General features: G+C 39.2%; 2 protein-coding genes across 2 annotated transcripts; one reads left to right on the top strand and one right to left on the bottom strand.

Annotated features, from left to right (window-relative positions):
* The first annotated feature begins 55 nt into the window (after positions 1-55).
* Positions 56-6,529, top strand: prr15lb (proline rich 15 like b). The gene is made up of 2 exons (XM_023406752.2): positions 56-306; positions 5,413-6,529. Exon 2 carries the CDS (start codon positions 5,440-5,442, stop codon positions 5,773-5,775), a length of 336 nt encoding a protein of 111 aa, XP_023262520.1. The 5' UTR covers positions 56-306; positions 5,413-5,439; the 3' UTR covers positions 5,776-6,529.
* A 466-nt stretch (positions 6,530-6,995) lies between these two features.
* Positions 6,996-10,909, bottom strand: pnpo (pyridoxamine 5'-phosphate oxidase). Its single transcript, XM_023406760.2, has 7 exons — positions 10,701-10,909; positions 9,678-9,802; positions 9,488-9,587; positions 9,329-9,382; positions 9,087-9,215; positions 8,935-9,005; positions 6,996-8,321 (listed from the first exon to the last, which is right to left on the bottom strand). Exons 1-7 carry the CDS (start codon positions 10,887-10,889, stop codon positions 8,156-8,158), a joined length of 834 nt encoding a protein of 277 aa, XP_023262528.1. The 5' UTR covers positions 10,890-10,909; the 3' UTR covers positions 6,996-8,155.
* Positions 10,910-11,523: the final 614 nt, after the last annotated feature.

Below are 11,523 nucleotides of genomic sequence, written 5' to 3'. Positions count from 1 at the left end.
GAGTCTCACTAAATCACATGGTTACAACAGTCATTTACTCACTCATGCACTCAGCTGGGCGGGCTTTAGGTGTGTGTGTGTTTGAGGAGGGTGTGTGCTGGAGTGGAGTACAGAGGGACAAGGTCAGAGAGCGAAGAGGCAGAGAGGAAGAGATGCTGCACCTGTGAGTGATCACCTGAGGAGGAGAAGAAGAAGAAGAAGAAGAAGAAGAAAAAAGAAAACAGAGAGGAGTTAAAGAATTCATAAACATGGCGGTGCAGTATCACATCTGAGAGAATCTCCTTCAGCCAGCTCGTCGTCATCAGGGTAAGAAAACTCATTCAAGCACCTGAAAGCTATTTTATGTCTCATATAAACTGCTGCAGAAACTGTTCCTGTGAGAGTTTTATTTGCTTGGCAACAGAATGCACATTGATCTCAGAGTATATCCAGTAATATGGTTGAAAGTATTAGTTTGGTTTATTATCAGTCTAATAAAGTATATTTATAAAATATAACACATCAGACTCTGTCAGACTTAGAGAAATAAAGCCCAAGACTCATTTCTAACATTGTCCCTGCACAGATGCAAGATGGTGGAACTGCAACAACAATCGATGAACTAATTAGTCGATTGAAAGAAAATGTCACTGATTGATTAGTCATTTAGGCAATTTTTAAAATGCCAAAACATTTTATCTGTCCAGCTTCTCAAATGTGATGATTTCACACTTTTCTTTGTCATACATGATAGTAAACTGTATGAAGTTTTGGAGTGTTGGTCGGCCAAAAAAGACATTTAATGATATCAACAGGCGCTCTAGGATATTGTGATGGACCTTTTTCACTGTTTTTATGTGGTTTTACCAAATGTGGTTTAAACCCTATGTCAGAATACTATAACTTCCTTATAGTCATGAATCTAATGACATTTCTGGACCTTATCAGAATATAATGTCTCATTATAAGAAGTTTTAAAGAAACTACAGAGAGTAAAAATGCCCACAGAACGAGCAATAAAAAGAATTACACACACTTACATAGGCACAAATTATTATTATTAATACAAACATAGACAGAGAACACCCACGGTCCCTTCATCAACTCGTTCAACTTTGCTGTCACGGGTCAACAGTGAAGCTGGCACAAAGGATGAAATCTGAGAATCTAATGAACCTTCAGCTCAATTATGAGGGCAGAACAGTCACTGGTGCCCTTGGAGCCTCCTCTGTCTCTCTCTCTCTCTCCCTCTCTCTCTCTCTCTCTCTCTCCCTCTCTTTCTCTCTCTCTCTCTCTCTCTCTGCAGCTCTATTGAAAAGACTTTGCAGCTGGTTAGTGATTTCCAAACGTGGCCGCAGCGTTCCCTTCCTGCTCTGATCTCTGAGGCTTTGCTGAGCAGCTCACCCACACATAACAAAATACATGGTAACTTATTAAAGAGAACTATGGAGGGCCTCTTTTGTGTCAACAGGGCTTTTTGTTTCAAAGGTCACATCTAAGTCAAACATGGAAGGACTAAAAGAAATATGTGTTAATATTGTTCACTGCTGTGTTCTCTTACTTAACACGGTGTGAAAGTGCTGCTCGGGCCCTCAAAGTTACTTTGTTCTGCAGAAACTGTTTTGATGGAAAGTCAACAACACGATGCAAATGCTGTGTAAACGTTTGTTATGGAGCAGCCTGTGCTTTGTTGAAGAAAAAAGCATCCACTTCGCTGAAAAAAGAGAATTAACTTTAGATTTAGGACTTGAATCTAGAAATAATGACAGAAGCTGGTAAACAGACGTAAACACTGGCGTGAGACGGATGCTGCAGCCACCGGGGGGGGGGGGGGGGGGGGGGGGGACTCATAAAAGCTCTTCTCGGTCAGCAGCACTATCTGTTACCTGAGAGTGTGTACACAACTAGGTCAGAAATAAACACAATTAGACATTAGTGGGGCAGACGACTAAAGTACAGGTGCTCTTATGTAACAACTGTCCTTTAAATCTGTCCTTTGATGATAGATTAAAAGTTACTATTCAAACTCCATCCAAAATATACAATAAAAAACATCAACAAGTCAATTGTTTCCTCCGCTGCGTCTGTCTTGAACCTTTGCACTGCTTGTTCGTGCCTGGTGCCCAACATCACATGGTTCAGATAAGAGTAAGATGAGTGTTTCTGCAAAGGGCATGGACTCTTTATTTGCATAGGTGCTTCACGATAAAATGACCACACCAACACAGGATTTGTGCAGTTCATTGCTTCCTGTCAGCCCTCATAAAGCTGGAATCGTAGCATTTGGCAAACTCATAAAAAACTATTTATTAGCCACAGTCATCCAAATGCTAAAATTGAAGCTAATGCTAAATGTAGCGTGTAAAAAGTACAATAGTTCCCCCTGTAGTGAAGTAAAAGTAGCATTAAATGGAAACACTCAAGTAAAGTACCTCAGTAACTGAGTAAATAGAGACTTTGCAACTAAACCTCACAGTTTTAATTTACTCATGGTGTTGATGATTTCTTACAATGAGGAAGATGCATTGTTTTTACTATTCAACCTAAATTTCTAGATATCTTGAATTTCAGATTTGGGATTTTAAGAAAATCAGCTGCTAAAGGTTATTCTTAATAGATTCTTATGGCATTATGTGCCCATGTTAGACAGTTGTGAGTGTATATACAGAGAGAGAGAGAGAGAGAGAGAGGGATATGACCTGCAGCAAAGGTTCACAGCCTTAGACAAACTTTCTTGATTAATCTGGTGATTAAACGATTGTTTGGTGTGTAAAACATTAGTGAAAAAAGCTCATCAGGATATCCTAATGCGCAAGATGACCCCAGTGAATTTCATGTTTTGTCCAAGCAACCCCCAAAAGTTTAAAACATTCAAAATAATATTCAGTTTACTATCATGTTTGACCAAGAGAAGCAGCCAATTCTCATATTTGAGAACCTGGAACTGTCAAATATCTTGGCATTTTTAGCTTGAAAAATGATTGAATTGATTAATCAATTATCAAAATAGTTGCTGACTAATGTTCTGTCAGTTAACTAATCTATTAATCGACTAGTCGTTGCAGCTCTAGTGTGCACCTTATCCACTGTAGGTCAACACGATGCTGGGAAATAGTACTTTGAAAAAACAAATCATTAATTTTAAATCCGGCTTCACTCATTAGGTTTATCCAGAGCGTCTGAGGAAACTCCATCTGCTGATAAAGTTGGTTGAAAGCTCGGGAAAAAGCTAGTAAGTAGAGCTTGGGCAAAGACCTCCTTCTAGTAGTAGTTTACTTCAAGGCAGGAAGGCAGGTTTATTTTTATTACACCTTCAACAATGACCATTTGGTTTAAATTACTGATTCGTTATGATTCTAATACAGCAGTTTTATTTTTTTTTAAAAAAGCAACATATTAGACTTTGTTAGGTACAGAACAATAATGTCCTGGATTTATTTCCATTGTTGTTCTCACAGTCCAACAAGCTTTATCAGGATGGAAGCAGCTGCAACAATCAATTAATCGATAAGCTCATTGACTGGAAATGAATCACAATGGCTCACTTTCCGGCTTTTTCTGGAGTTTCAGGCTGATGAAGAAAGTAAGATGATGTGGCTGAAAGCTGATAAAAGCCTCACGGCGAGGCCAAGCAGGTTAACGTCAGAAACAAGTGCTTAAATAAAAGATAGAAATGAAACATAAGGAAATGTTAAAAGCATAAGCATACAAATAATGAAAAGACACAATTAACAAAATCAGCATCAAAGCACAAGTTTTCCGTGTATTATGAGTACTGCAGGTCGATTTATGTTATGATGCATGTGACACAGAGACTGTTATCATGAAAGACTGAGTCAATAATCATTTCATGAGGAAGTTGTTTTAGTTGTACGGTTGCTATGTGACTGAGGATCATAACAGCTGGGTGTAACATAACGGATCTGTAATTGCTGCCTGTGTCTACGTGGATCTATAAATCTGAATCACCACAGATGAATTCATATAAATGGATCATCCAGAGTTATTTAGTTATTTTAGTTTCCTTCATTTTACGTTACTGTTATATAAGAAATTTCTCAGCTCCAGGAGCAGCATGAAGACGACAGCTTGCTTCCTCATCGGTCAGAGGCTTTTTTTCTTTCTTTTTTCTCTGACTTCATATCAGATCACATGGGAGGGACAGCGGATACTGTTCAGATGCTCATTAATTCATCAGCTGAGAGCAGAGTGTCAGGTGCCCCCCCCCCCCCCCCCCCCCCCCCCGTTAGGTTACACCTCCTAATCATGGAGATGTGCCACGGATGAACATCCACATCCACAGTGACTGTCTGCTTTCTAAGGAAGGGTCTGCACCGTACAGCAGCGTACACACAGCATGATGGCCACCATGGACTAATTTCAAAATAAAACTGCAGCACAGATCATGAATGTATTTAAGCCAAATTTACAGCTGATCTTGACAATGAAATTAAAGCGATCATCAGTGGTGGAAAGTAACTTGCCTATAGAAAACTGTAATACTTAGATTTTAAATATAATCAATTTTAAAGATGTAATACTGTATATGTATACAGTAATTTTCAGTTATTAATTGCCAGAGCCAGAAAACATGAATACTTTAAGTGCAAACGCATGTAACCCATATGTTTACTGTTATAAGTGTGCTGGTGTGTGAGTGTGTTTTGGGTACAATGTTGAATTTAGATTTCCATTTGATACAATTTTATACTTCAGAGGGGAATATTGTACTTTTTCACTCCACTACATTTATTTGACAGCAGTTACTTTACAGATCAAGACTTTATATACAAATATATAAGTACAAAATACCATATAAAAACACAAAAACATTTAACTGTACATTAACATTGATGCACCAGTAATCTAATTTCTTGTGCCCCATTAGCTCTGACTGTCTTATGTCTTATGGTCTTGTGCTGGCCTGCACCCTGTGGCTAAGTTGTGCACAGTTTTGTAAAATGTAAAGTATTTAATCAAGCTGAAAATGACTTTAATCATATTTTCTATATGTTTTATTTCACTGCATGTTGTTCTAAATGCTGTTTCAAAGCCTCCACACTGACAGGAGATAGGAGATAGATTTCTTAGATGTTAAATGAAATGAATATTTTTGGCTTAAACACATCCAAACTTAAAGATCAGGTGTCAGATCACACCATGTATAATGTGTGTCCTAAGGTGGTTAAAAATCCCCAGAAAACTCTACAGGGGAAATTAGCTTGGTGTCCCAAATTGTGGCAACTTAATCCTTTTAATGAATGTTATTGTCCCAACATGTTTCTAGGAAACAGTATCTAAAATCTAATGGCACAATAAAGTTGTAAGCCAAGGAGGAACCTTCTCAAACTTGCATTTAACGTATCTTGTATTTTCACTGAAATGTTAATGCCAGCTGCAGATATAACCACTGTTGTGTCTATGTGCTGTCAGGTCAGTCCTCCAGTCTCTGTCGGTGCCATGGCTGACCCAAGCTGGTGGAAGCTGACCTTCTCCCGCAAGAAGAAATCTGAATCTAAGGTTCTGTACGAGATCCCAGCCGAGTATGGCAGCAACACCGGCAACAAAGAGCACTCAGGCAATAATCCCCCTCCGGACCATATGGACAGTCAGTTCAATGCCAGACTGGAGAAGATTGTGGATAAATCTGCCACCAAGGGCCGCCACGTCAAGGTCTCCCACTCCGGTCGCTTCAAGGAGAAGAAGAAGGTCCGTGCCACGCTGGCCGAGAACCCAAACCTGTTTGCGGAGCACAACCTCAGTGACGAGAACCATAAAAAGAAGACTGACAAATAGTGACACCGGCTCCTGAAAACACAAACCAAAAATGCACATACTTGATCACAAACGTGTCATATGTCAATGTCACACCTATGAAAGCTTCGACGGAGGCTAAAACACATGCAAACACAACCATGTTGCAGCACATGTGCAGCGTGCAAGGTGGACAAACACTTGCTGCACCACACCCAGGCAGATACTGTAACTAATGAACTCACACCTAAACAAACAAGTGGTATCAGCCATTACACTTTGACAGAACAGAGGCTTAAACAAAGTATGAGGCATTTTTCTTTGGAAAATATCAAAAGGTTTTACTACTTTTACTGAACATTAAATCTCCCATTAACTTTCTTGTGCTCACATTGTTGTTATATATCTTTAAATATGATCACTGACATGAAGGAAAAGTAAAAAAAATAAAACTGCCTAACCTCATACATCTTCATCCTCATGATTGAATTTTTTTTTATTATTATAGATGTAGAGTTTGAGAATTCAACTTCCTTTTTTAAAAAAAAAAGTTTTATTCAATCGATACACAGGTGAAGATATGTTTGTGTAGGGTGCAACCAAAGCACAGTAAATTTTTATTACATTTTTGTGACCAAAGCAAATAGACACTTGATTTTAATGACTGTGTGAGACATCGTTGATGCTCCGCAGATATGGTAAATTAAAAAAATATACTGTTTATATGATCTTTTATGGAATCTTTAAAAAAAAAAAATTGTATTTTGTTTTTAATAAATGTATCATGATGTGTTAACATGAAGGAGTGCTGCGTATTTGTGCAGGAGGCTGCAGGCAGGTGCTCTCACTGAGTTATCTCACAGTTGTTTGAACATGTAGATCAATGATTTAAGTGACTTAGAGTCTTAATGTTGGTGACGTTGTTTTCTTAAGCGACAGAGACGAGTTTGTTATTTCACCTGAGCCTGTGGTGGCTGATTTCGCTGGCATGGTGATGGTAAGCAGACACTGACATTTGATACCGCATGGTGTGCTCCTGCACTTTGTAATACCAAATCCCTTATGTCAGTGCACAGACTGACTGCAGATACACTCTAGTTATTCATAGAGATAAAAAAAATAAAAAAAACCTCTTTCCAGCTGTTAATGCATGAGAATATTTCCTCTTTTGAGCCTCGCTGTAACTTTGTTTTGTTGATCTTTGATGTCTGCAAGTGTCGTACTGCTGACATCTGCTGGCCACACAATGCACTTAGTCTGAGTTACAAATTAAACTTTATTTATTCCACAGTTAATTCAAGTCAAAAAAAACAAACATTTCAGTAAACAACAAACAACAATCACACCTTCAGATCACACAAGACGTACACAAGATAATTGGCACAAAAAACATCATCAGCTCTTTTAATCTCATTATTAAAAGGCAGTTGGATCAATTGTCAAAGACTGTTACAATCAGTTCATAGTTAATTGAAGTCAACTGTAAAGCCTACATGAATTATCTGGAAACACCTTACTGTATGGGTCAAATATTCTCCTTTAATATCCAAGAAATTAAATAATATTCATAGGAAGGTTCCTAGAAATGACTAATATTTTGTACAATTTATAATTGTTCATTTCACCTCCAATTAAGTGCTAATATAACCTTGATAATCCTCTGTAAGAGCTCAGAAGGTCAGATGAACATGCAAAAATGTAGAATACAGTTTCCAAGAATGAAAATACACTATGTTTTGGTTTAAATGGATCAATTCTTTTAAAGGAAACTGCTTCTAAACTCTCCATTTACCTATAAATAGTACAAAATTACAAACTCTACTTCTTGTAATCTTTCTTGGAGATTATTAGGAAATTACAAACCTGTAAAATGAAGTGTTGCCAATTATTTCAACACTGAAAATGGACCAACAGTTAACAGTGATGATGGATAACTGAAGAGTCAGTGGTGCAGATTGTGCTTTTAGAAAAATGAGAACGCTTCCTGGTCCTAAAGGTCGACAACAGCTACTGTTGAATAACCAACATTACGGTCAGTCATTATTTAACAAAACCACGTGGAGTTTGCTCTCCTGTGTCAGTCAGTGCACTTTCCGTTCAGCACATTTTCATTTCCTAATGCATGGAAATGTGAAGTTGGCACAGTAAGGTTACATCACACCGCTCTTATCCACTTAGCATGTGACCCGACATAAAGAACGTCACATGGTTTAAGTTCAAGGACGACACAGTGACTTTTGGCTTGTTGATAAATCCTAAACGCAGCAGCAGCACCTATTTAATCAGCATCAAATGGTTTCTGTCAGTACCTACTGTACAGATGAGCAATTACTTGAAGTGAGGTAAAGATGGTGATGATAGAGTCAGATTCTAGATGAGGTTTCTGTTCTTCCCTGTATGCGACAGTCTGCTCAGGTACCTCTCATGGAGACAGTCGCTGGTACACCCAGCCTCCCTCTGCGGCGTGCTGGAACTCTCCCAGCTCAGACTCTCCGTCCTTGGGTTTGGTGAAGACGATGCGGTCGTGAAGTCTGTTGGTCTGACCCTGCCAGAACTCCATCATGTAAGGCCTGACCATGTAGCCGCCCCTGTTAGCGAGGCGCAGGACAGTTAGGACATGAACAGAATATGAACAAGACTGGAAATAAAAACTTATATATAACATATTTTGGGGATTATGCTTATTTTACGGTTATCATAGCTTAGCATAAAGACTGGAAACAGAGGGCTCTGTCTAAATATAACATAATCAACCTACTAGCACCTGTGAATCTTACGAAGTAACAGGTGATATTTGGTTTAATGTACAAGTCTGGGTGTCACCAGGCCATGGATGACCCTGAAACGTCACCCTCATCAGGGCCGTCCGGGTGACCATGACGAAGGCCCCAAGCCGGTCTAATTAAGTTTATCTGTTTGTTGCTGGAGTTTTGACCTCTCTCTATACTGTAAAAAGAAGAAACTGTGAGCACAATTAGCCGTTTTAATGTGGTTATGTGCCGCACTATTTCCTGGCCAGGATCAAGAAATGAATAGAAGGGGTGCCAATCTTGTCATCTAAATCTCTATGAGACAAGATAGTCAAACTATAGTTTTAATACTATGAAATCATGCAAGCAAAACGTACCGAAAGCTCCTTCACCTTTCCAATCGTTTTAAGATTTTATAGTTTGATCCCACAGAATAGAAAGCGGTGCTCACCAGTAGCCGGGCATAGGCACGTCTGTGTCCTTGTACTTCTCCTCCAGTTCTGCATTTTTCTCCCTGAGATACTGAAAGAAAGGACAAGGTGAAAACTGAGCCTTGAACATTGATGCATTTCCTACATAACACAGCAGAGCTTTGGTTCTTACATCTCTGTTGGGAACAGGAGTGCTCTGTCGACTCACAACAGCCCCGATCTGGCTGCTCTTTGGCCGGGAGTGGAAGTATTCACAGGAGGTCTGGTAGGGGATCCGCCCCACATTGCCCTCAATGCGAATCTGGATATAAAAATTAAAATAAACCGACATTCACAGTTGAAAACCCCCCCCAAAAAAACACGAAAACATTATTAATAAGACAGAAATTGATAGGAACATGAACGTTCTTGTACCTGTCTGTTTAGGGGCTCCCAGTAGAAGACCAGGCATGCATATGGATTGCTCTCCTGTGGACAAAGATCAGTGGCACTGACATAAAAAAGTAAAAATACCAAATTGTAGAAAAAAGACACTGTATGAGAGTCAGAGAGAAAGAGAGAGTCATTACTTACCAGCTCTGAACCCTTTCTGCTCTCATAGTTTGTAAAGAAGCGGAAACCGTCGTTGCTGTAGCCTTTCAGGAGAACCATACGAGCAGACGGGCGTCCGTCCCTGAACAGACAGAGATGAGATTGATAGTAAACTGTGAAATACTGTGGAAGAAAATCAGCACTTTTCATTTTAGGTGGTGGCGTTACCTACTTGGTGGCAGTGGCGATGCACATGGCGTTGGCCTCTCCGATTTCAGGGCACTTTGTGGCTTGATCAAACCAGTTTCCAAATTGCTTGATTGGGTCCAGAGACACAAGCTGACTCTCTTCAAAGCACTGTGAACACAAATCACAATCATATATGAATGCAATGGGGAAAAGATGCTATTACTACAAGATAAACTTCACGCAGAACTTGAATGACTCACTTAATAACTTACATTTGGATGCAAGTATTTAGTAATCACTCTTCGACAGATATCACAGTTTCCCAATGCTCTTTGCAGCAGCTAAGAGCCTTTCTACTCTTTATTTAGGGATTATAAACCACTCTTCTTTGCAGCATGTTAAAGATCTACCCACAGATTTTTAATAAGGGCCGTTCCAAAAGCTTCAGCTTGTGTTTCTTGAGGTGGTTCATGGTGGATTTTGAGATCTGCTTTAGATCATCCTCCCATTGTAGAAGCCAGTGCAATTTCAGTTTCACTTCCTTTACTGACAGCAGGACATTTGCACTATTCCCTGTGCTACAGACCCCCAAAGCAGAATATTTCCACCCCCATTGAAAGCTGGCAAAGTGGTACTGACTCAGTAGGTTGCCCAAACTCTTGTACATGCTACAATTATTCTTTAAATTCATGAAATAAAAACTAACAATGCATTTGCATCTGAAGAAAAGGCTATTTTTTTTATGTGTTTCCTGCAGAGGTTGTATTTACTTATTTTCACCTCAAAGCTCAATAAAAATATGTGATACAACTATATATGAGGCCTGTATTAGCTTATTTGAATTGTCTATGCAGGCCAGACTACATCTGGTGAACATGAAAACACAGATACCTGCTTTCTGCAGCTGTAGCACATACTCTATCCAGCCGAGTACATACATGACCGATGCATGATGCAGGATTTACTCATGAACATCTGCCTTACAAGCACAGGTCATCATAACCTTGCAGTTACACAGATATGATTATTGAATTTGTAAGTAAAATGACTCAGTATGACTGCTCACCTCCTCGTCTCCTTTGTATTTCTTCCTCATGTCACTCAGGTCCATGCTTGTGCTGTCAGTCGTCGATTTCCTGCAGAAATGCGATGCAAAAACGCTTTGCTGACCCACTGTCAGAGAGACACGGGACGGAAGATTTCTCCCAAATAAAGTGATATACCTGAATAAATTCGTACTGAGTATGCGCCTCATGCTTGTCAATTTGACGCTGACGTAACCCCCCGTCCCCCCTTACGTAAAACATTATGCAAAGAGAGCGGAGAGTTTTGTAACTGGACCATGGATGTATCATAAGACCCTATAATACATCCCTGAACTGGACCAAATGTAGAAAGACGATTTTAAAATCGTATTTTACACCCGGGCTTTGGATAAAGATAAGAATAATGTTGTGCGTAGAGCAGATATGATTTAAACACAAAATAATCTGAACAGCGATGATAAAGCGATGATTTAAACTACACATCGATGAGCCATGCTGCGTTCATGGCATAATTGTTATTATGAGCTACAAAGTGGGAAAACCCCTTAATTAACCTTAACCTTAATTCCTTGAGCATTAAAAATTCATGACAATTAGAAAACAGAGATTTTTTTTCTTTAAAAGTGCAAACTGCAGTGACTGCCCCTCATCTACTTAAGGCTAGCTTGTGAGGTTGCCATTGCTAAAGCTAACTTACACACTTTTTCCAGCTTCCAACTGAAAATCAGCTTTTATGCTCCATCATTGTACACATTTGACATTAGCTAAATCTTAAATCACAATGGAGAGAAGAAAAGAAACACTAATGTTGGCTAAACTAGTCCTGGCTGGTAAATGCTGTCT

The sequence above is a fragment of the Seriola lalandi genome, unplaced genomic scaffold (assembly GCF_002814215.2).
Source record: "Seriola lalandi dorsalis isolate HSWRI2012SDOR001 ecotype SW California unplaced genomic scaffold, Sedor1 jcf7180002054317, whole genome shotgun sequence".
NCBI lineage: Eukaryota > Metazoa > Chordata > Actinopteri > Carangiformes > Carangidae > Seriola > Seriola lalandi.
The sequence above is the reverse complement of the archived record's forward strand: the minus strand, read 5'-3'. Positions and strand labels throughout refer to the sequence as shown.